The following is a 25,394-nucleotide window of genomic DNA, read 5'->3' as shown; positions in this document are numbered from 1 at the left end:
TCCTGGGACTAAGGGCAGGACTTGCCAGTGGTAAGGTAGTTGGTGGGGCAAAGAACCCCTTATTACAATACTGCAAGCACTCCATGATGGATCATTAGCACACACTACAGCCTCTCAGAGCACAAAATCTACTTTGCTTCAGTGAGGATTTCAAGATGTCAGTTATCTAAGGTGTCAAAGTACAGAACACAAATCTGTTTAGCTTGGCTTCACAAATATCTAATTCTTTCTGTATACTTGTTTCACCCTTAGACTGTGTACAGCTGTGTACCTGCTTGGTCTCTTAATCCCCATACAGTGCTTTTTCCCCTTTAATAGAGCCCCAACCACTTCCAAGTTGAAATTACTTTTTACAACCACAAATTGGTTGTTTCATCCTCTGATTCTGCGACCAAAACTCCAGTCATCATTAGGTCCTAGAATCTAGGTCCACTCACACTAGCAGTAAAAATGGTCCTTTTCCTTTAAAATCAACCTTACCAAATACTATACTACTTGAGCGCCTGGGTGGCTCAGTTGGTTAAGTGACTGCCTTTGGCTCAGATCATGATCCCGGGGTCCTGGGATCGAGTCCCACACTGGGCTCCTGGCTCAGCGGGGAGTCTGCTTCTCCCTCTGACCCTCTCCCCTCTAATGCTCTTTCTCACTCTCTCTCAAATAAGTAAATAAAATCTTTAAAACAAAGACAATACTACTACTAATATGAATAATGAAATCTTCTCATCACCTAGTTCTTCAGTAAAATCGCACTTGCTGACTTTCACTTTTTCAGATACCAAACTGTCTTATATTATTCTATGGTCTGTGTATGGTTCTTTGGATTTGATATGCCTAAGTTGTTGGGTTTTGTTGTTGTTGTTGTTGTTCCTATTAAAGCAATATACACAAATCATGGGCTATCTGGTTCAACTACCCATCTGATGACTGACTTTCTTCTACAATACTCCCACCAAGTGGTCATCTGGACCATCCTTGAACACCCAGAATGACTGAGAACTCATTGCCTGCAGAGCCAGCCTATTTCATTTTGTACCACCTGTTGAAAATAACTGCTTTCGGTTGAAATACGCCTCCCTGAGTTGCTATCCATTGACTCCAGCTCCTCTCCTTAGGGCCAAATGGAACAACTATAAACCTCTTACATGTGGCCACCTTCAGATATCTGCATAAAGTGACAATATTCTTCCTTTGTTTGCTTTGTTTTGCTACATAAATGTTCCCAGTGCCTTTGACTATTTGTTGTTGTTGTTAAATGTTCTCACCAACATTACTCTTTCTTTTCTGGATGTATTCAAGATGATTTATATACCTTGTATCCAACCCAGAGCTAGATAAATTTCAGGTGTGCTTTAGATACTACACCTCTCAATATGCAACCATACTGAGACCATAACAGCTTTTTTTGGCAGCCACAACACACTGTTGGCTCACATTGAGCTTACAGACAACTATCTCTAAATGCCACATGTTTTGCTGCTAAGCCCACTGCATATTTATGTAATTGTTTTGGGAGGAGAAGGTAGAGAAGAAGGTTGGTTTTTTGTTTTGGGTTTTGGTTTTCTTGAGAAGAAGCTTTATTTACCACATTGATACTTCATGAAATTTGGGTCCCAAAAAGGCAACCTGGGATTTTGCATTCCTAATGATACATGAGCCTGTGCTTAGTTGGCTAGCCTAAATGATTAACAAACTAGTGATGGTTCATGGACTAGATTCCAGCTTCCAAGAGTCAACTTTGCTTTATTTCATGGCCTCAGACTGCAGTCTTCCTCAAAAATTACTCAATGTTCAAAATGCTATTTATCACCAGAAGAACTGGTGGAAAGCGTGTAAATGATTCAGTGCAAAGGCATTATCACCACTGGAAAAATTACTCAAAGATAAATATTCAGTACATTAAGGATGGTGTGTGTGTGTGTGTGTGTGTGTGTGTGTGTGTGTGTGTGTGTGTGTGTGTGGTTCCCATGGGAACAGTATATTCAAACACCTTTTCCTCAATTAAAAATAATTATCTTACAGAGATAACACTGTATAGATTTTCAAAGATATTTCAACTTAACTTATTTGATTCTTTCAAATCAAAGGAAGTGGAATGGGTATTATTATCCTCATTTATAGATAAAGAAACTGAGGTTCAGAAAGGTCATGACTTGTCTATAGTTACATAACCAAAAAGTATAGAACCAGGGTTGAACCCCAAGTTCTTGGATTTCTAGCCCAGTGCAGCTCCCACTGTACCATGGCAATCCAATATAAGTGTGTACCCGTCCTGGCCTTAAGGCACTAATGTCCAAGAAGTTCTCCTGCGGGTGTTGGGCACATGTGCTCTACTTGCCCTTGCCATCCACATAAAAAAAGGGGGAGGGTCTCAATGAAAACAGTTGTTACAACACTTGAGAGATGTCAAACTCTAGCAATAATAAAATCACAATTTATGAGAATTAGTCCAATACCTTTAAATTAAGAGATCAGTGGGCGCATGGGTGGCTCAGTCGTTAAGCGTCTGCCTTCGGCTCAGGTCATGGTCCCAGGGTCCTGGGATCGAGCCCCACATCGGGCTCTCTGCTCAACAGGAAGCCTGCTTCTCCCTCTCCCACTCCCCCTGCTTGTGTTCCTGCTCTCGTTATTTCTCTCTCTGTCAAATAAATAAATCTTTAAAAAAAATTTAAGAGATTAGGAAGTGGTATCAAGTAATTTACCTAAAGCTGCAATTACCTAATAGCAAAACCAGGATTAGAACCTCTTTATATACCCGATTCAATGTTCTTTCTGTTACACTGTACTGTTTCTCAAAATACAAGTAGGCAGCTGTTACCTATATCTAGGACTTTCTGAAAACGGGGTCTGAAATGTATTATCTATAACTCAAGAATGTTATGGCCAAGGATGCCATGAAACTCTCAATCCAAAGAAATATGAACCAGGAGGCTAATTAGAGATAGATGAACTATGACATATTAAACCGCAACTTCCCAGTAAACAGAGATGTGCTATATGAAGTAGTCCCCCAGGATGGACTCCCTCCCCCAACATCTATTGCTGTTGAGAGCCACTCAAGGATTTGGGCTACTTGTATCCTATATGATCAGGGTGCAGCAAAGACATCTGAGAGTGTTACTGAAAGGAGAGGAGCATGAATCTGTCCCAGCCAATTGTGGTCTTTTTAAAAAGCAGGCTAAATAAGTAGCTACTGAGTTAATGTACATAACAAGGACTCATCAAGTGACTATAAACATTTATAACTGATATCGTGTTCAATTTGGTTCAAAAATCATTTATTGAGCTCCAGTTATATGCAAAGCTCTGTAGATTCAAAGATATATCATACCTCTATCCTCAAGAAACTTAATTATTAATTATTATTAATAATAATTATTATTATAAAATGAACCCTAGCAAATAAAGAAGAACTGTGACTTCTGAACTAAGGAACATCATGTAGGGACAAATTAAGACAGGAATTGGGTCTTTAGAAGGTTGCTTAGAAATCAGGTCACCTCAGATCTTTCCCCCATGACTATCAGTAAAATATTGGCCCCTGTATTTTCATTTCCAGTAAGTGTCATGTTTAACTTGGAAATCTGACAAATACCAAAAACCCCTGCCCCATAGTTCACAGTATTACTGGGAGATGAAATGGGACAAAAAGAGGCATAAGCTTGTGTGTGTTGTAAAGTGCTAAATGACAGTATAAGCAGCCCTCTTGCTCGAAGGAGAAAAGAGAACAGATGGGATCTCCGCCTCATAGCCTTTGCAAGGACTGCTCAGCAATGATTATAAAATTTTAGTTCTTCAAGGCCATAGTACTTTATTTTTTTTTAAGATTTTATTTATTTATTTGAGAGAGAGAGAGAAAGAGAGCACATGGGGGGGAGGGTCCAAGGGAGAAGCAGACTCCCCGCTGAGCAGGGAGCCCGATGCGGGACTCGATCCCGGGACTCCAGGATCATGACCTGAGCCGAAGGCAGTCGCTCAACCAACTGAGCCACCCAGGCGCCCCAAGGCCATCGTACTTTAAACACTTTCCTTAAGACTCAAGATTAACGCACACTGTGAATTTAAAAGTAACACCTAAAAACAGACACTAGTACATTTCTAACAAATGAGCTCTTTCTAATAAATCAGCTTCCATAATGAAACTCTTTTGTCACAAATAAGCATATTAACAGACAAATTTATATATGACTAGATTATTAGAATCATATTTTGTTAGAATTAGGAAAGGCTTAGTTCATCTCCGTAAACTCTCTTCCCAGCCTCTTCCCCTCACCAACCTTTCTTACAACAGGAAAACTGAGATAAAGGTTGAACCCAGACTTAACTGTAGATTTCCTGCTCCTGGTCTAAGGCTCTCTCTTCTATAAAATAATTTTTAATAAAGTATTTCAAATATAAAGAAAAGCATAATAACAAATACCCAGATTTTTTAAATGTTAACATCATATGCTTTGAATCTTTTTTGACAGGAAATGGCACTTTAATGCTTTGAATCTTTTTTAAAAAAGAATTAAAATATTATGTATCAGCAGATGATGCCCATTCCTCTATCCCATTCCCACACCACCTTCTCCAGAAATAACCACCATATTGAGGTTGTGGTATATTCTATTCTTCCTGTTCATGTTTATATACACTCAAATGATTATATGTCCATAAACCACACCATGTTGCCACAAAACGAGTTGGTCTTCAAAACAAGGAGTCCCTCATTCTAGTACGTTTGCATGCAATTAAAACCTTTGGGGCTTGGCTGGGTATTTCAAAAAGAAACTAGGGCAGAGCTTAAAGTCTTTTTTAATGATTACCATAGAAGGATCTAGTGATGTGTCGTACAATCTAGAGTGAAAAATAAATTTTAGGCAAATGTAAAATTTAAATACAACTTTTTTTTTAATCCTTCTCAAGTTAGCACTTCGTATTTGTGAAACCCTGGTTTATAATGACCTAGTGTGAATGACCTGTCACGGAACAATAGGGAAAGATGGATTAAGCAATTTAAGTAGTAATAATAGTTTCTACTTCTGCTTCAAGGTCCAGCTCAAATGTCACCACCTTAAAGAATCTGTTCTTGATCCCATCAGAATTAATTCCTTCAACAGTCGTTTATTGAGTGCCAGAGCCCCGTAGATACAAAAGTAGATCAGACCCAGTTCCTGCCCAGAGCTCAGAAATAATTACACAATAGTTTTTGATAAATGCTCTAACAGAGGTATCCATAAAGGGTTAGTGAAATCTATACTCTTCCTGGACCAGTTGGAGAAGACAATACAGAGGAGGCGATATTTGAGCTGCATCTTGCAGGATGAGTAGGAGCTCACAAAACAGAAGATAAAAGGTCATTCCAGGTAGGGAGACACTGAATGAGAGGGTACAAAGGATGGTAAGATATCAGTTTTAGAAAGACAACTAAGGATAGACATCAGAGGTATAGGGATAAGTTAGAAGACTAACAACAATTCAAGCAAATGATGACATGATTATAGGCATGAGGTGGGAGGGGGAAGGATTTTAACAAAATTTGGGAGATAAATTTAGCAGAATTTGATGCTTCCTTGGAGGGAAAGAAAGAACATGGAGGAGTTGGGGATGACTCTCAAAGGCTTGGCAAAATGAGTGGGCAGTGAGACCATTAACTAAAATAGGAAATACCATACAGAAGATAAGAAGTTTCCTTTGACGCTCTTAGAGCTGGCAACGAGACCTCTTTCTTGGGTCTTAAACAATTTCCTTTTCTAGGCCAGAAATCACCCCTTCCTCTGAATTCCATAGCATAAGGTATACCTTTTCCACATCAGATTATTTAAATCTGCTGTATCTATAAGTATTTACAAGTTTGTCCCTACCTTAAACCATGAAGAAAAAGTACTAGGTTTTGTTCTCTGCGTATTGTCCTTATATCAGAGCCTTAACATACAAAAAGCCTCAGCCAAAGTTTGCATTCTTGAAAAGGGAGCTCCGTCAGATACTAGAAAACTGTCGGTTAACGTTTAGCAAAACAATGGCCAAAACTTGTGAGTTATTGACTTATATAAAATACCTAAAGCATTTGGTCTACAGCACCTGCTTTTAGATCCTTTTGCGCTTATCTTATCTTACTTTTTTTATTTTTTAAGTAGGCTCCACGCTCAGCGGGGAGCCCAATGCCGGGCTTGAACTGACGACCCTAAGATCAAGACCTGAACTGCGCTAAGGGTCGGATGCTCAATCAACTAAGCCACGGAGGCAACCCTATCTTATCTTACTTTTAAACAACCCTGCAAGGTAGTTGTACTCCTATTTTACAGATAGAGCAACAGAAGGTCAGAGTGTCTGAGTAACTTTCCTGGAGGCACAAGGTTTGCAAGTTGCTGAACCGGGATTTGGGCCGACTGGTTTCTTCACCAGAGTTAAGCTGCTCTGTTCTAACTCTCAGTTGGGCTTAAAAGTAGATCTTTGGCTCCTGAGAGGGTAGCACTCTCTGGTTCGGCGGGAACTGCGAGAGGGCCCTCACCCCCATCAACTCATTGAGTCTAAAGCGCCCCCCTCCCAGCAAAGTGCCCATGCGGGCACATCCACTGCAGACGCCAGAGCTGAGAGGGGGCCCAAGGGCCCGGAGGGTGAGCTCCCTGCCTGGGGACCCAGCATTTTGCGGTATTCACTCCACGAAAGCGCATGGGATCACTTGACCCTTCGCTCAAGTGAAGCGCTGGCCAGGCTCGAACCCCGAAGCCCCGAGTGGGCGCGTGCGGCCGGGGCCTCCCAGCCTGGCCCCGGCGGGGGTGGGTGGCGGGGTGGGCCGGGGGGAGCCATAAGTTCTCACAAATACGGGGCACTGGAAAACGGTGGTGCAGTTACTGCCCTTGGGACACTGAAACTCGTCCCGTACCTTCCTCCGCAGTCCCGTGCGGTGGGCCGGCCCCGCCCGGCAGCCCCGGTTCCGCCGACCGGAGACCGAGGTCGGGGCGGGGAGAAGCCCTGCCCACTGGCTGCGGCGGGAACCGGCCCCACGAGGGTGCGACCGAGCGGGCCAGGCGTTTACCTCAGACCGCGCCGCTGCCCCCCCGGAGGCCGCGCCCAGGGCTCCCTCACCGCTTCTCCGGGTTCTCGGTCCCGCCCGACACCTCCGGCCAGGAACCGGAGGGCGAGGGAGAGTGAGAGGGTAACAGAACGCTTCTGGGGACTGGCGCGAGAGCCTCCAAAGGCCGCAAGTAGGGAGCAGCAGCAGCAGCTCCGGGCGTGCGGCCGAGGCGCGAGGGCTCAGGGCGCTCCCGCCCGTGGAAAGGGGCGTGTCCTGGCGCGTGCGGAAGGAGGTGCGAAGGGCAAGGGGCGGTCCCCCCAGCGAAGCCCTGGAAGGCGCGAGGAGGGGGCGTGCCTCACGTGAGCCTTCCAGGGGCCGAAGGTGCGCGGGTAGAGTGGAGAGCGCGTGCGCGGACCTGGTTGTTGGCTCCTCCTTCTCCTCTTTCTGGGGGCAAAGGGTAGGCAGTATTAGCCTGGACATCAGCCCCTCCTCCGCGCTTGCAGACTCCGGCCATGGCGGGGCCTGAATGGGAGTCGCTGGAGCAATGTTTGGAGAAGCATCTGCCACCCACAGACTTGAGGGAGGTGAAACGCATTCTCTATGGCAAGGAAACCAGGTCTGGGGCCCAGAGGCTTGGGTGGGGAGATCTTGGGGCCAGCGAGTGTGGGTCTGGGGAACCAGGGAGAGTGCTTCAGGATCTGAAGGGTTCCGAGGGGGCGATGAAGATCGGAGTTGGTGAGCAGAGGCCTTCGGAGATCTAGATGTGACGGCTCTGGGCCTCAGGGGTTCTCCAGCCCCCGAGTGACCTTTACAAGCCAGTTCTCCCTTTCTGGCCCAGAACTCGGAAGGGGAAAAGGCCACCCAGCTCTCTTTACCTACTTCCAGTGACCAGCTTCCTCCCCAGAGGCAGGCCCATGCTCTGGGGGTCTGTCTGGGTCAGTGCCTCCAGCCAGAGCCCCTAGCAAGTCACCTGACTGTCCAGGCCCAGCCCTTACTTCCTGCAGTGACTGGGCCTCTGGCAGATCCTGGAGGTAGAGGCTGGCTGAAATCTGGTTGGAGTAGGAACATTTTCCTGTGGCAAGGCCCAGGAGTTGGTTAAGTGCAACTGTTTTTCCACTCGCAGCGAGTCGTGTGCATCACTAGGACTTTCTGAGGCTAGTGCACTGCTGGACACTGGGTATACAAAGCTGGAAGACACTTCCACTCTTGGTTCTCTTCAATCCACTTTTCTCCAAGCAACCCAAAGATGTAAATCATTATCTTGTTGCTCCTTTGCCTAAAACTCTGTGAAGGAGGGGCACCTGGGTGGCTCAGTCCGTTAAGCGTCTGCCTTTGGCTCAGGTCATGATCCTGGGGTCCTGGGATCCAGCCCCTGGTTGGGCTTCCTGCTCAGCGGGGAGCCTGCTTCTCTCCTTCCCTTGGACCCTCCCCCCGCCCTTGTGTGTGCATGCTCTCTCTCTCTCAATAATGGATGGAATCTTTTAAAAAAAAAATAAAAAACTCTGAAGGATTCCCATGGCTCTTAGAATGAAATCCAAACTCTGACCCCATGCAGCTCCTGACTTAATCTTCTTTCCACTTCCTTGCCCATTGGCGGGCTCCCCACCCCCAAGTCAGACTGTGCACTTCCTGACCTCATGGCAGTGACCTTGAGGCAGGAAACTGATAAACCTGAAACTCAAGGGTGTTGATTGGGTCAGTGGTTCCCAGCCGCGCTGGCTGCTGTGGGAGTTACTGCAGGGAGGCCAGATCTCAGATCTAAGAGAACATAAAGTGAACTTCACCATCCGCTAGTGAACAGAGCTAGTGGATGGTAAAGGTAGAACAACTGCCTTTGGGGGTAGGAGTGGTACAGAACTCTGCTGAAAAGGGCTCTTCATACCCCAAGAGGGATACCCAGAACCGAATGACCTTCAAGGTCCCTCCAGTGAAATCATGCTGACCTACTACTTTCCACCACACCTGTCAAGAGGGAAGCCTCTTAGAGTTGAAGGTGTTGAAGGTGTCTTAAAGCAAGGGTCTCAGGATGGGAATAGGTTTGTTTTGTTTTGTTTTTGAGGATGAGGTGGGCATATTCTTCTGGGAACAGAAATGGGGAGAGTCTGTGGTGTCAGAGAGAGGTAAAGCACAAGAGCCTTAGGAAAAGAGAAATGTCTCTCATGTAAGTGACTGGCTGAGGCACATTCTAGAGACTGGGATAAGGACTACCTTGCAAGAGGGACCTCATGTGAGCATTTGGATCTCTCCAGAGTGGGGAGGAATTATAATGGGTGGTAAAATGAGAGCCAACATCCATTAGCCAGTGATAACTGGGCCTCATTGAAGAGCTTGGCTTATAGTAACTATTCATGAAAGGTTCTCTTCCACTCTGCACTGAAGCCTTTCAGACTTTACCTCTAGGGTATTATCCTTTGTACGTGCTCAGTCCTTGCAATTGGATGGGATTTGGCTATGCACAGGATTGTGAACTGAAGATGGAAAATCATTAGTCATTTAAAAACCTTCTCCCACTTAAACCCCTGCTCACTGCTTATAGCCTGACGTGAAGCTATAAGGAGTGAAGGCCTGGTGGAGCCTCTGTGAAGGCCTGGTGGAGCCCGAGTCCTCAGCCCCTCCCTCAGGACTCCTGACTGCATTCCACACAAGACCACCTTCTCTCCCGATTAATTGCTGTGCCCAGCACAAAGACGATGCTTAGTAAGTGTATGTCAAGTGAATGAGCTAAATGGGCTTTTGCATAGGCCAGGCAGATGAAATCCTCAAAGAGCATGGACTCTCGATTTTAAGACAGCCAGAACCAAGAAGCATTTATTCATTCAACAAACATTTAGTGCATGTTTATTTTTGTCCTGGGCACTAGGAGTACATGCTTCCCCCACTGGAGGGGCTTTCCGCCTTTTGATGGTCGCCATGCATGGTGAGAGAAGGATGCAAGGAGACCTGGAGAGAGTGTACATGAACAGAGGTGGAGGTGAAGGAGATGGAGAAGTTGGTTTGGAGACAGGAAGGGCTCAGGTACTCCGGGTCAGGGCCCAGACACCAGGGAGCATGCTCATTCAGGGACTGCATGTGTAGAATGCTTTGGGGAGGAGGCAAAAGTAGGCACGGTAGGCCCGGGGACTCTGTACACCATGCTAAGGGAGCGGAACCTGTCCTAATGGTGGTGGGAGTCTTTTAAAGAATTTGAGAAGAGCAGGTGAAAGATGAGGAGGCCTAAAGTAACAGAGCGCCTGGGAGCCAAGAAGAGGAAGGGTTCCAGAGGTCTTGGGAGGTCAGCAAGCGGTGCGGATAGCCAACACAGCAGAGGAGGCAGATCAGGTGGCTGGTTCATTCATCTAATGAGGAGCAGCTTTGGGGAAGTCTGATGAGTTGAATTGAGGATGCTGTTCAGTTTCCTAGGGCTGCTGGAACAAATTACCACACACTGGTGGCTTAAACCAAAAGCAATTTATTCTCACAGTCCTGAAGACCAGACGTACAAAATCAGGGTGTCAGCAGGGCCACGCTTCTCCAGAGGCTCTGGGGGAGAATCCTTCCTTGCCTTCTCTAGTTTCTGGTGGCTTCTGGCCTCCCTTAGCATGTGGCAGCATCACCCCAATCTCTGCCTCTGTCTTTACATGGCCTTCTCTTCCCCTGACTCTCCCCTGGGCATCTCTTATAGAATACTGGTCACTAGATTTAGGGCTTGCCTGGATAATCCGGGATGATCTTATCTTGAGATCTTTAATTACATCTGCAAATGTCCTTTTTCCAAATAAGGTCTCGTTCACAGGTTCTGGGTATTAGGATGTGGATGCATCTTTTGGGGAGCTTCAGTTCAACCCACTACAGGAATTGTGCAGAGGTGGTCCTCACTGGGGGAGGCTGGGCTTGGGACTGTCCTCATTGCAGGCGGAAGAGTGTGTACAGAGTGGGACAGGCCCAAGGAGGGATTCAGGAGAACCTGCTGTTAAAAAAAAAAAATCAGAGGAAGTGGAGACTTTGCATGGTACGCCAGAGGTGAGCAAGTAGGGATCAGGGGCCCTAGGGCAAGTATCAAGGACACCAAGCGGGATAGGGACAGAGTGTCAAATGGTATAGGGAGGTCTAGAAGGATGAAGACAGGAGTGTGAGTGTCTCTCCCATGGCTAAAGCCAACCAGAAGGCTGGTGGCAATTCAGAGTGGGGGAGTGGGCCCCAGGGAATAGGGGGCTAAGGAAGGTGTGGGAGGTGAAGGCTTTGGGGAAGCTCCCTCTGAAGGGGAGGTGAGGAGAGCAAGTGAGGTAACAAGAGGAACCTGTGGAGAGTGTTTCCTTTTTTCTCTGTTATTTATTTTTTTAATGGGAAAGATTCAAATAGCTTGCTTTTTTTTTTTTTTTTTTGAGAGAGAGCATGAGCAGGGGGAGGGGCAGAGGGAGAGGGAGAAGCTACTTCCCACTGAGTGCGGAGCCTGAGGTGGGGCTCAGTCCCAGGATGCTGAGATCATGACCGGAGCTGAAGTCAGGAGCTTAACCAACTGAGCCGCCCAGGTGCCCCTCAAATAGCTTTAACGGTGGATGTGGTAGGTCTGTAGGAGACAGGGAGAAATGTCCAATTTATACATATTGTTAAGTAAGAAAGGCAGGTGGAGGAGCAGAATATACGGAAGGACACCAATGTAGTTTACACACTTATAGGAAAATGTTGGAAAAATACCTACAACATTATTAAGAGGGGTTGTCTCCGAGATTCCGTACTGGAGCTGAGGGGCGGGATGGAGAGGGGAACTCAGTTTTCATTTGATATCCTTTCCACTGTTTGATTTTTTTCTCCCAACGAGCATGTGTTTCTTTTGTAGCAAAGCTCTAGTTTAATTATTTAAAACGCTGATGGTAAAGAGCTATTAGAGAGGAAAGAGGAAGTTCTAGAAGCTAGAGGTTGCAGAGGAGGCAGGAGCTGGGCTCCCTCAGACGAGGTCTGCCTTGACCCTGGTGGGGGAGGTGGGACCAGGAGGGTATGTTGGAGCCAGAGCAGGAAATGATGGGCTCGCCTCCTTGACGTTAGAGGTGAAGCCATGTGGGGCCTTAATATCAGGATAAGGGGCTGAAGGGCAGAAGGCCGACTATAGGGACCAAGGGAGGGTTTCCGGCAGCATGGAGCCCTTCTGAGGTTGTGGTTCATCTACTGGTCTCTGCCTCAACCCCCCTGCTGGGCCATAGCCAGTCTATATCCCACCACATCCCTATGCCTGGCCTGTGCCATCTCAAGCCTAGGAGAATGAGTGTCTGCAGGGAACTGGGTGTAGGAGGGATGGAGGCAGCACTCAACATAGTGACAAGGCAGGGAGCCTGCACATCATCACAGAGTAACGGGGCTCATGGTGATGGAAAGATGGGGAGAGCCAACAGCTATGGGCATCGGATGGGGAAAGACGGCCAGAGGCTGAGGGGCATCTTGTCATCCAGGTGACGGCTACAGGTGGGCTTGCAAAGGTGAGACCAGATCTCTTCCATCTGCTCTCTTCCTGGGATGAGACCCAGATGGAGGACAGGCCTGCCAAGAGGTCTCCCAGAGGACGGTCCTGCTGCCCTGCCCGAGGGCCTGAGGGCAGACAGACACACAGAGCCCTTCTCCTTTTTCTCCTGTCCTCCATGGTGACTTGTCGTGGGGCTGAGGGCTGTGGCAGGGGAGCCCTCTGCTTGAGGGCAGGAGGACTGTGTCTGAGGCAATCACGGCAAGGGGAGGTGCGGTGTGGGCAATGCTGCTATTTCTAACCTGCTAAAGTGAACAGAACCCTGACTAGTTGAAAAGCAAGCTGATTGTCAGGGGTGGAACCCAACTTGGAGCTGTCAGGGCCGTCACATGGAAACTGCCTGGCAGGGGGCGGCGACAGGGGGCTTGGGCTGACAGGGCTGTGATTTTGAAAGAAATGTCTTTAAGAAAGTGATTTAAAGTAGGAGAGAAATATTATTATTAGATAATGGCTGTCAGGTTATTTTTTGATGTGTTCTCTGAGTATTTCATAACCATCTCGCCCCTAGATGGTAAGGCCTTCCTGGCCAGAGGCCATGTCCCGTGCACCTGCTGGTTTCGCCTCAGTGCGCGGCATCCAACCAGCGTCAGGAGGTGTTTGCCGTTTGGCCGGTGGTCACTTAGGTGGAAGGTGTTATAATTAATCCATTTGCCTTTGTTAATAAACCACAAACCAGGATGAGCGCCTGCACCTTTGGTCTGGACGCCTGGGTCCCACCAGGCGCCGCCCCCAGCACCGGGCATAGGACTGCCCCTGGTGGGAGCGGCAGCAGGACAGGGGGATGGGGCTCACCGGAGACCTGTAACCTTTAGTGGCGAATGGTCACAGGACCCCCCCCTCATGCTATCAGTCCCAGCTCCTCCACCCAGCCATCTCCTAAGCCCTGTCCTCAGCAGTTGCTCTCAGCAGAGCCCTCTGATTCTAGTCCACAGACATTTTTGGAAATCCATTGCCTCTCTTCTGCGCAGACTGCTGAGACTTTAATCTCCACCCTGAGGTCAGCAGCTCTAAAACATCAGCCTCTTGACCAGTCACCCTACAGCCCCCCTCCCTGCTCCCGGGCTTTGCCAGGCCTGACCCTGGCACCTCCCTGGTGAAGCCCATACTCAGTGTAGTGTCCATTCTCTACCAGGCAGGGCCCCCCCCCCTCCTCCCAGCCCCCGCTCCAGCTTCCCATGAGTGGGCCCTGGCACTGGGTTGCTCTGTGTGCCTCCTTGCCAGATGCCCCTGCCTCCTCTCTCCCTGACGGGTGACTACAGGGGGTTTGGAGGGGAATTTTCAACTCAGCAGACCTCATGCAAATCGTTTCCCATCTTTCCTGCCCATTTAGGAAGCTTGATCTGCCCAGCAGGGCTTTTGAAGCCGCCTCCGAAGGGGACTTTGAGCTGCAGGGGTATGCCTTTGAGGCCGCAGAGGAGCAGCTGAGACCTCCTCGGACCGTGCGTGTGGGACTTGTTCAGAACAGAACTCCCCTGCCTGCAGATGCCCCTGTGGCAAAACAGGTGCAGCCTCTTTTGACCATAAATACATAAACGGAGCAGTTGGCCCGCTCTGTGTTTTGAACACGTCCCCAGTCCCCAGGTGGCCACTCACTGCAGATCCATAGGCACCATGAGTGGTCATCTAGATGCTTCTGCCCTGGCCAACCCCCTTCCCTGTAGCCCCCATCTCTGGCTCTTCTTTCTTGTCTGGCTCCTGCCTTCTCCTTGCCTTCTCGCTCCTCAGTGTTTTCCCACCTTCCCCTCTACGTCCTCTCCTGCGATTGATCTGAAGTTCCATTTCTCAGTGGGGAGGGTGCCCTTTGTCTGGCTCAAGCTCTCTCTGGAACTCTGCCTCTCACCCAGTCTTTTGCCAGAAGGGTACCTGCTAGCACACGCCGGTCAGGACCTGTCTGTCCGTCCGTGATCCTGAGGGTGGGGACTCACCAAACCCAGATGTCTGTCAGCTGATGGTGCCTCAGGGTGGTGGGAATATGATACGCATTTCCTTATGACCTTACAGTTAATATAAATGTGACAGCATTCTTGTATGTCCCTAAAGAAATATGTTGTCACGGACACAGGCGATTTGTTGTCTACACTTCTTCACAGCATTCCTCCAGCTGCTCAAACTTTTAAGGCTTTCTCTGCAGAGGTTTCCTGGGAATACAGCATGCCTCAGAACTCCTAGGGATTATCGAGAAAAGGTCAATTGGATTCCAGGTCAGGTTCTGCATCATCTTTCTCTTTGGTCCTGCTTTTGTTGGATTAAAAGATTTCTGGTTCTCAGGTCACTTTTTGTCTCTGGATTAATTGACTGTGAGTATGTTTCCTCAACCGTCCCAGATTGTCAGGGGCAGGGACACTGTTCTCACCCCCACGGCACCTAGGAGCACACTCCGCACACTGTCAGCACCTAGCAAACACCCATGGAGCCTTGGTGTGCAGTCTTGAAGGGGAGAGACAGCATCGTGAAGAGCTGTTGCTCTCCGGGTTTTCAGCCTGGTTCTTCGGGTCTTTCTCTGAACAGACGGTTCCAAACATCTCCTGGGGGCCAGGCATTGTGCTGAGGACACCAAGAAGATGAAGACAACTTTCCTCCTGCCCCTAAGGAGCGCGTGGGGTAATGGGAGTGACAGACAGTGGGGAACACAACAGCACAATGGCAACAGCGCCACCATAGGGACCTACCAGGGCGTGCTGAGGCACCTCTTGATGCTCAGCCTTTTGCTGGGAGAGTCACTCCTCTGTGGGTGACGCATGACAGGAATAACACATCCAGGGAAGATTGGGTGGAGTGGGGAAGTACATTCCTGAAGGAGAACACACCTGGAAAATGGGATCCATTCATTCAATGATAAGATACACACAGGAAAATGGAAGTGGCAGGACAAGTCATACCGGAAGCCTTGAGTACAGAATGGTAGAAAGTGGACTCTGTCCTGAGGCAAAAGGAGCAGTTAGCCCAGGGGATGGCCAAAGTGTGCACTGGGTGTGGGCCCCTCTTGCAGTAAATAGCAGATAAGCTTATACGCTCCTCTGAGCAACCCTTTGGGGCAGACGGTGTTCTCCCTATTCTCCAGGTGAAGAAACTGAGGCTCTGAAAGGCGGCATCAAGTGTGTGGGACCCTAGAGCCTCTGCACCTCCACCTTTTATTCATTTGTTTATTTAGAGCTTGTAGGGGAGGGGCAGTGGGCAGAGGGAGAGAATCTCAGGCCGACTCCACTGAGTGCGGAGCCTGACACGGGGCTGGATCCTACAACTCTGAAATCATGACCAGAGCCAAAACCAAGAGTCAGAAGCTCAACTGACTGAGCCACCCCGGGCACCCCATGCACCTCCACCTTTTACTGCAGTTTTTGGGCTTGATGCGAGTAGGCTATATCAGAATATCCCCACCTTCCTCATCCTCTTGCCGCTGCCTAGGTGGGGGCGTGTTCCTCGTCCTTGTGGATGAGTTCGGAAAATAGTCTCAACCAACAGGAGAGAATAGGTTCTAATCCTTGCTTTTTGAATTGCCAGGTCACTGCCCTTCACAGACGCATAGAATCCATTGTAGAGGTGGCCGCTGTGTGCGGAGTGAACATCATCTGTTTCCAGGAAGCATGGAGTAAGTCTCTCCTGGGGCGCTTCCTCTGCTGCCTTCAGATAATAGTGTATTATCTCCATGTCACCAAGAGGACTACTTGACTTTTTAAAAAATCTCTTCTTCTCTCATGTATAGAAAGATTCTTTTGTCAACGACACCAGAGAGCCAGGAATCCTGGCCTCCACACACCGCAGTCTGTTGTCTGGTCCTGCCAGTTCTTCCTCCCAAACGGTCCTGAACCCATTCAGTTGCTCCTACCCACCTTCTCACCACTGCCCTGGCCCAAGGTGCCACCAGCTTAAACCTGCCTTCTGTATTTGCTTCCAGCTGGTCTCCCTGCACTCTCCACTTTGGCCCCTTCTAACTGGCTCTTCGTGCCTTCTAGGAAAGATCTTTACAAAACTCAACTCTGTACTGCTTAGTCTGTTCCTTCCGCCTCCTCTGCGGCCTCATCACGGCTGGGCTCTGCCCTGACCTTCCAGATCCTTCACTCCCCTACGACACCCTCTCCCTCCTCCCAGGCCACTGCAGCAGCCGCTCCCTCTGGCCTGGCCTTCATCCCCCTTGCCCTCCCCTCCCCCCTCCTTGCCTTTTAGACCCTGTCCAGCCTTCACATAGAAGCTCAGAGCCCACCTCCCTATCTCAAGGTACGTCCCTATAACCTACCCCTGATACCATATACCTTTATTTTCTTTTTATCAAAGTTCTACATGCTTGTGGTTGGGAGTCAAATGGTCTACAAGGTCTGTTACCAAAAACTAGCTGTCTTCCTCCCCAGAGGCAACCACTTTCTACTCTTGGCTGGTTCTCTGGGAATCTACCTTTGTGTTGCTGCTTCCTGATTGTTCAGTTTCATACCATCTGTTACCTTCCCACTGTGGAAGAAGACAGCATTAGTCCCTTGCCTCCTCTGCTCACTCTGTTCACACATACCCTTCTTATCTTCCATCCGTTCTCTGCCAAGCCATTTTGTAGACTTAGATTTCTTTTCCTGAATCACTTTCTGTTTTCCTCAGAATTTGCTTTGTTTTCTGTACACCTACCCCAAATTCTACCCCAAACTTATTTTACCCCAGCTTCCTAAATCCTCTTGGGAGGTTTAGGCACGTAAAGCTGTCTGTTGGTTCCATCTCCTTTTTCTTCAATTGTAAGTTTTCATTTTAATTCGTTAGTTAACATACAGTGGTATGCTCATTTCAGGTGTACAATATAGTGATTCAGCAGTTCCGTGTATCACCGGGTGCTCATCACAAGTGCTCTTCTTAATCCCCATCAACTATTTCCCCCGTACCCCCTACCTGGTTTCATCTCCTTAAAGGAGTATGTCCCCAGAGCCTTCTGACTGCTCTAGTCTGAATTAGTTGCCCCCTCTGCTGGCTGCACGGCTGTCATCCTGGGATTTCCCGTCACCATCATGCTGGGGAGTTCCTTTAGCTTGCTCTTGGGTGTCTTGTATCCCACATCTCCCTCTTTCTTGCTTTTCTCCCTCTTCTTGGTTGAGTAGTTTTCTGAGAAAGAACGCATAGGAGGTAACCTTTTTGAGCCTTGCATATCTGACAATATGTTCCTCCTACAACGATCTCGATAGTTTGGTTGGGTATTGAATTCTAGGTTAGAAATAATTTTCCTTTGGAAGTTTGAGCACATTGCTCCCTTGTCTCCTGGCTTTGAGTGTTGTTGACTCATCTAAAGCCCTTTTGACTGATGAGTTTCTTTTTCTCTAGAAGGTTGTAGAATTTTCTCTAATGCTTTGAAGTTTCATAATGATACGCCATTGTGCGTACCTATTTTATTTTTGTCATGAAGTCATCAAATATTTATTAAGCCTCTACTATATGCTGGGTGCCACCATATGTCCTTGAGATACAGCAGCAAGCCAAAAAGAGAGACACCTCTGCCCTTAGGGTGCTTCTTGTGGGGAGTGGGGAGACAGTACATAATGTGTGTGTATCTATTTTAATCCATTATTCCAGGAACTCATTGGGTTCCTCTGCTAGAAATCTGGGTCCTTCAGATCTACTGTTCATTAGTGATTTTCTCCCCTCTTTTTTCTTTCCTCTCTTTCTGATATTCCTACTATTAGGATGTTAGAACCCTGGGCTAGATCCCTAATTTTCTTAAGTATTTCCTCCGATTTTTCATCTTTGTCTTTTTGCTCAGTTTTCTGGTAGATTTTATCTTGATTTGCCATTCAGTCTTTTGTTTCCGCGGTCATATTTTGAATTTACAAAGAGTTCTTTTGGTCTGTAAGTTCCTGTTTTATGACATCCTGTTCTTATTTTATAATCACAGTACTTTTCTCTTGTCTCTGAGAATGTTAGGTAGCATTTTTTTTCTCCTTGCACATTTCCTACTTACTCCAAATTGGTCTTTTCTCCCCAGCTGCTTATATTTTAAGAATTGGGGGTTAAAAAGCTGATTGCAAACTCTCTGAGTTTGTGGGAAGAGCTCCTTCCCACTGAGTTTCATGAGAGGATGACTTGGTTTAGCTGTTTGTTAGCTATTCCTTCATAGTAGTGTCTTTGGGTCATTCTTTTCAGGCTGGTCAGAGTCCCCAGAGAAGATTCTTCTTACCTCCTGCCAAGAAGAGAAGGAGGATAGGGGTCGGGTGTGCCAATGTTTACTGAATCCGTCTGTTTTTGACACTCTACTCGTCTTCATCTGTCCTGGCTTCCCCAAGGCCAGAGACCTTCTGTTTAAGCACCTCCAGAGAATGAGACTCGAGCCTTCTGCTGGGCTGGGAGGGACTCATGCCAGCCTTGTGCAGTGGAGGAGGGATCTGGGCTTCTGACTGCTTCTTAAGCAGACTTTTGACCAATTTCTGTTTGTCACCCCTCCCTGCTTCCCCACCTTCAGAGCCCCATGGTACCTCTGACTCCTCAACTTTCCAAGGGTGTATGGTGGAGAACGGTATATGGCTTCCTCTACTGCTGGAAGCCTGAATTTTCTGGGTCGATCACAATATCTACCCTCATCCCTTGGCTCTCCAGCCGCCCGTGTTCTGTTGCTCTTGTCCTTTTCTCAGTGCTTCATCCTCATGGGTTTGTACCTTTACATAAAAATCCCTTTAGTGTCATTTGGTGTGGGTACAGAAAAGAGCAAAGGCTTGCATCCAGTCTGCCATCTGTACCCAGAAGTTCATCTCGTTTTCTGTGTTCCCAGTTACTTATATTTTCACTCATTTGGGCAACACTTGTGATGTGTCTGCCTCTTCCATTAGACCATAAACTCCATGAGGTCATTGCGTGGTGTTAGTTTATTTTTCCCATTCTAATTATCACCCCTATTTTTTTAACATTAAAAATATTTAACTGTGATAACATAATATTCATCACTTTAACCATTGGTAAGTGTACAATTCAGTGACGTTAAATGCATTCACAAAGTTGTGTAACCGTTACCACTATCTATACCCAAAACTTTTTCAACATCTCCAACAAAAACTCTGTACTCATTTAATAATACCCCTCCATCCTGCACCTCTGATAACCTCTGTTCAACTTTCTATCTCTCTGAATTTGATTACTCTAGGGACCTCATGTAAGTGGAATCATATAGTATTTGTCCTTTTGTGACTGGCTTATTTCACTTTGGAACAATGTTTTCAAGGTCCATCCATGTTGTGGCATGTGTCAGAATGCCTTTCCTTTTTATGGCTGCATAATATTCCACCGTAGAGACCACAGTTTATCCATTCCCACACCCCTGTTTTATCTTTAAAAAAAAATTATTTCTTTGTTAGAGCACGAAAGTGCAAGTTGCGGGGAGAGGGTGGTGGGAGAGGAAGAGAGAGAATCTCAAGCAAACTCCCCGCTGAGCAGGGAGCCCGACATAGGGTGAGATCCCACGACCCTGAGATCATGACCTGAGCCGAAATCAAGAGCCGGACGCCTGACTGACTGAGGCACTCAGGCTCAGCTTTATCTTTAATGAACAATCCCTGCTACATGACAGACAATATGTTTACGGGATGGTTTCACCAACTTCTTCCTTTTCTTGGATCTGGAAAACTCCCAGTCATCCATCAAGGTCTAGCACAGACATGCCCTTCTTTGGGGGACCCTGGGAACTCCCCTGCATAGAACTGAGCCTCTGTGGAATCGTGCAGCCACACGAGGTTATAATTCACTTCCCCCCATCTAGGCTGGCAGCTCCTGAGGGCAGGGCCAGGTCTAAATTAATTAATTAATTAATTTATTTATTTATTTATTTTTAAAGATTTTATTTATTTATTTGACAGAGAGATAGAGAGCACAAGTAGGCAGAGCGGCAGGCAGAGGGAGAGGGAGAAGCAGACTCCCCGCAGAGCAGGGAGCCCGATGCGGGGCTCGATCCCAGGACCCCGAGATCATGACCCGAGCCGAAAGCAGACGCTTAACCAACCGAGCCACCCAGGCGCCCCCAGGTCTAAATTTAGAGCCTGACTCATAGAGTGTTGATTCAATAAATAAGGAAACCTCTTCCCCTCTAATCTGAAAGCTGTGGAGTTGGACTTTGCAGCCAGGCTCCCGCCAACCTCCATTCCCCATTCCTCTTTGGAAAGTTTGTTTACAGAGGTTGTGTAAACAGGAAAAGAAGCCATTAAAATGGAAATGGAGAAATTTGGAGAGCTTAGCAACCTGAAATGAAGTCAGAAAGGTAGGTTTTATTCTCTTGGGGTATTTGAGTCTCTCCTAATGTGCTGAAAGCTGAGAATAAATGGTCATTAAGGATCTTTTTTGTCATTAACAGCTTTTTCGTTGGCTTCCTTAAAATAGTCTCTCCCTCTTTCCTGAAGGCAGGCCTGGGGAGTCTTGAGCCTGAGGCCAAGGCCCCTGGGGCTGTTACTGGCAGAGCCTGGGTGGCCAAGGTGGTGGTGGTGCCATTGGTAGCCTCTTCACACTGGCCATATCTTAGGACCAGCAATCCTACGACTGAAAGGAATTGGAAGACTGATGCTTCTTTTCTCTTTCTTCTCTGTGAAATGAGGAGAGTCTTCCCTACTTCACAAGGATATGGGGACCAGCTGCCTATTACTGGGCCCATGGCCCACGTTTGGGAAAGGTTGACTACAATTAGTAACCCCAGACAGGCCACCCGCCACATGCCATGACCACATAAGGCACTTGCCATGCGCATCACGCTGCTTCCTGAATACCCTCCCTTCAGGTTAGTCAGTTGAGAGCGATGTGAACCATAGCAAGCATCTGGAAACTTCCATTAGGCTAAGCTCCCTGAAAGAAAATGGACTGGGGTTATTGGAAGGAGGAAGGTCTAAGGAGTATACAGAATTGGTCCAAAGAATTCAGTCATCCAAAGCAAGAAGAAAAAGACAAACAGCCTGTTAGGAAACGGGCAGAGAGTTAGGAACAAGACTGCCTAGAGGATGAACCCAGAAAGGCCAGTGACCATGTGGGAAGGTGCTCCACCCATAGGTGAGGGAAATACATATTTAATCATGGTGCTATACCAGCTCACACCATCAGACTGGCCGACACTAAAGAGTATGGGAGCGATGGAACACACGTAGCCAAAAATCCCGGTACCCACCCCCATTGCAGCCCCCACTCTCCCCCACAAAGGCAAGCATCATTTTGAACCCGGTATATGTAGCGTTCTGGGAATTGTTACTACATATGTAGGTACCTGCTGTTTGAAAAATAAAAAGCAAACAAAAATCAGTTTATGAATTTAATGAAATTTCTTATTTAATTAGCCCCCTGATGGCATCTAGCCAGAGAACATGGGAATAATGCATTTATTCTTGGGGAACATTCAGTCCATCATCCAGCGGTTCCCAGACTTCTTACGGGAGTTCATTAAGTGAGTGGCTTTTCTTGTTCCTGAACAAGCCTCTCTATCCCCATGAGGAGGAACATTTCTGTGGGGATGTGTCCAGGGTCCCCAGTGCCATCCTCAGTGGCCCTCTGACACTTTCCCCAGGGAGTCTTGGCCTTGCTTATACCAAGCCACAGATTAGCCAGCAGTTTGGGATCCAGAGTAAAATATACGTAAGATCAACTTTACCAAGTTAGTCATTTTTGCACAGATCAGTGGCATTAAGCACATTCATACTGTTGTGTAACCATCACCATCATCCATCTCCAGAATTTTTTCCTCTTCCCAAACTGAAACTCTGTCCTCCCCCACCCAGCCCCTGGCAACCACCATTCTAATTTCTGTCCCTATGAATCTGGCTATCCTAAGTACCCCCATCTAAGTGGAATCCTATAGCATTTGTCCTTTTATGACTGATGTATCACTTAGCATAATGTCTTCGAGCCTCGCCTATATTATAGCATGTGTCAGAAGTTCCTGCTTTTTAAGGCTGAATAACATTCCATTGTATGGATACATACCACATTTGGGTTTATCCATTCATCCATCAGTGGACACTTGGGTTACTTCCGTCTTTCAGCTGTTGTGAATAGTGCTTCTGTGAAATGATTATGCAGATATCTATTCAAGTCCCTGAATTGTTTTTTTCCCTAAATTCAATTGTTTTTTAAGACTGCAGTAAAGAAATTTGGCCCAGCCCTTTGTTTTGCTATGAAGCCTAGAAGGTTAGGGTCTGCCTTGCGCCCACATTTGGGGACACAGGACCCAGAAACCAGGCTGGAGACCCTCGGGAGCCTTGTTAACTTGTGGAGACCCTCAGCTGCTGGGCTGAGGAGTGCCCCCTCCGAGGTCACGAGTGTTGGATGTGATTCTGACTTTCTCCTCTTCACAGCTATGCCCTTTGCCTTCTGTACGAGAGAGAAGCTTCCTTGGACGGAATTTGCTGAGTCAGCAGAGGACGGACCCACCAGCAGATTCTGTCAGAAGGTACAGGTCACAGAGCATGACCACAGCTGCTGGCTGTGGCCCTTCACCATGGAAAATGCACCCATTCGGTGCTTGTTTTGCCAAATGAGATTAGATAAGACTATTTGCTGCCCTTTTTTTTAGTGTACTTTCACTTGAAATCATAGACTTTCAGAGCCAAGAGGGCCCTTAATGACTTTTTCAGGTGAGGGAGCTGCAGCCCAGGGAGGGGTAACCTCCCATGGCAGGTTCTGCCGTTAGCAAGCAGCAGAGGTGGCCTTTGGGGACCAGGGATGAGGTTGATTCCTTGTCCGGACCTCTGCTGCTGCCCATGTTGTTTGCCTGCCTTATGTAAGCTTCTCTGTGTGGCCTGTCTCATCAGTACCGAGATCAATCTTCATTTTTCTTTGTTAAAACCTTATAATGTTGTTTGACCCCACTGATATGAAATGTCCAGAGTAGGAAAATGAATAGAGGCAGAAAGACATGGTTGCTGGGCAGAGAGAGGGATGGGGAGTGACTGCTAATGGGTGTGGGGTTTCCATTTGGGGGTAATGAAAAGGTTCTAAAATCAGATTGTGGTGATGGTTGCACAACTCTGTGGATGTACTAACAACCACCCAGCAGCACGCTTTATTTTTTCCCCCCTCGCCCATCAGCAGTGACCCGAGCAGCACACTTTAAAAGGATGAGTTTTGTACCATGCGAATTAGATCCTAATAAAGCAGTTCTCTCTCTCTCTCTCTCTCTCTCACACACACACACACACACACACACACACACACAAACCCAACCCATAACAACAAAGAGGTTACGAATGATGACTTATCCTTATTCTTAACAAAGCACTTTTTTCACTTCTCCATGTCCCATTTCAGATTTTATACGTATTTTTAGGGGATTTTTTTGAGCAGAACTGTAATCATAGTGATTCTATCAAAACTGAGTCGCAATTCCAAACATGAGCATTCTCATGCTATCAGAAAAAAATCTGTCGTCTGCCAGGTTGTTGATTCCATGCTGTGGATAAAAGAGAGGGGACTGGTTAAGTGGTGACTATAGACAACACACTTGAACCAGGGCCAGAGGAAGAGGAAAGGGGGAATAGGGGATGAGAACTGGTACCAGGGACACCAGTCTGCATCAAGAGGGGCCCAGGACCCATGGATGCCCTTACATGACTTGGAACATCACCTTCTGCCCTTTGTGCCTTTCTCCATCCTTAAGGCCAGAGGTGGTGACAGGCTAGTTAGAGTTGAGGACAAATGACCATCTGGGGCTGCTTATCCTGATGGTCACCAGGTCCTTAATATTCTTATGTGAGACAAAAGGAATTCAGCATCAAAGAGTTTGGTTTGGCTTGGTTGGTATGACGAAAAGTATGAGGAATATTCTTTTTTTTTTTTTTTATTGTGGCAAACAGCACATAAAATTTACCATCTCAGCCATTTCTAAGTGTATCGTTCAGGGGTGCTAAGTACATTCACATTGTTATGAGACAGATCTCCAGAACTTTTTCATCTTGTAAATCTGAGACTCTGTACCTATTAAACAACTCTCTATTCACCCCTAGCTACTGTCAGCCAATATCCTACCTCCTGTTTCTATGAATTTGACTACTTTAGATGCCTCACATAAGTGGACTCATTCAGTATTTGTCTTTTTGTGACCGGCTTATTTCATGTAGCATAATGTCTCCAAGGCTCATGGTGTCACGTGAATCACATGTCATCCATGTGATGACAGGATTTCCTTCCTTTTTAAGGCTGAATAATATCCATTGTATGGATATACCATATTTTTAAAAGATTTTATTTTATTTTTTTTTTTAGATTTTATTTTTAAGTAATCTCTGCGGCCAGTGTGGGGCTCAAACTCACAACCCCGAGATCAAGAGTCACTTGCTCTACCAACTGAACCAGTCAGACACCCCAGATATACCACATTTTATTTATTCCTTATCCATCAGTGGATTTTTGTGTTGCTTCCACTTCTTGGCTCTTCTGAAGAGTACTGCTATGATCATTGGTGTGCAAATATCTCTTCAAGATATTCTTTCAGATATATACCCAGAAGTGGGACTTCTAGATCATATGGTAGTTCTATTTTTAATTTTTTTGAGAAACTGCCATACTATTTTCCACAGCCGCTGCACCATTTTACATTTCCGCCAACAGGACACAAGGACAACAGTTATTCTTACTTAGCTCAGCTTGGGCATCAGGACAAGGCTGGCATTCAGTCTTCCAAAGAACAAATACAAATGATAGCTCTGAACCAAGTCAAATTATTTAGTAGCATCATTTAATTCTTCAATAAAAAAAAAAAACCTATGACAGTCAATTTAAAAGTATGACTCTGTTACATTCCTCATCTTTGCAGCTGGCAAAGAAGCACAACATGGTGGTGGTATCTCCTATCCTGGAACGAGACAGAGAGCACGGGGACGTTCTGTGGAACACAGCCGTGGTGATCTCCAATTCCGGAGCAGTCCTGGGAAAGACCAGGAAAAACCACATCCCCAGAGTGGGCGACTTCAACGAGGTGAGCTGGCC

At 46.9% G+C, this 25,394-nt stretch overlaps 1 protein-coding gene across 1 annotated transcript in view; it reads left to right on the top strand.

Annotated features, from left to right (window-relative positions):
• The window catches only part of UPB1 (beta-ureidopropionase 1), a 54,298-nt gene that overhangs the window by 18,012 nt on the left and 10,892 nt on the right, over nucleotides 1–25,394 (top strand). Inside the window, exons 3-6 of the mRNA XM_088019403.1 lie at nucleotides 13,819–13,990; nucleotides 15,990–16,077; nucleotides 22,766–22,860; nucleotides 25,222–25,383. Of these exons, the coding sequence (XP_087875529.1) occupies nucleotides 13,819–13,990; nucleotides 15,990–16,077; nucleotides 22,766–22,860; nucleotides 25,222–25,383 (517 nt within the window). The remainder of the gene's footprint in view (nucleotides 1–13,818; nucleotides 13,991–15,989; nucleotides 16,078–22,765; nucleotides 22,861–25,221; nucleotides 25,384–25,394) is intronic.

The sequence above is a fragment of the Eumetopias jubatus genome, unplaced genomic scaffold, assembly GCF_037043125.1.
Source record: "Eumetopias jubatus isolate StellerSeaLion01/CBP00866 unplaced genomic scaffold, mEumJub1_p1.0 scaffold_16, whole genome shotgun sequence".
NCBI classification, from domain to species: domain Eukaryota; kingdom Metazoa; phylum Chordata; class Mammalia; order Carnivora; family Otariidae; genus Eumetopias; species Eumetopias jubatus.
This window is presented reverse-complemented; position numbering and strand designations above follow the sequence as displayed.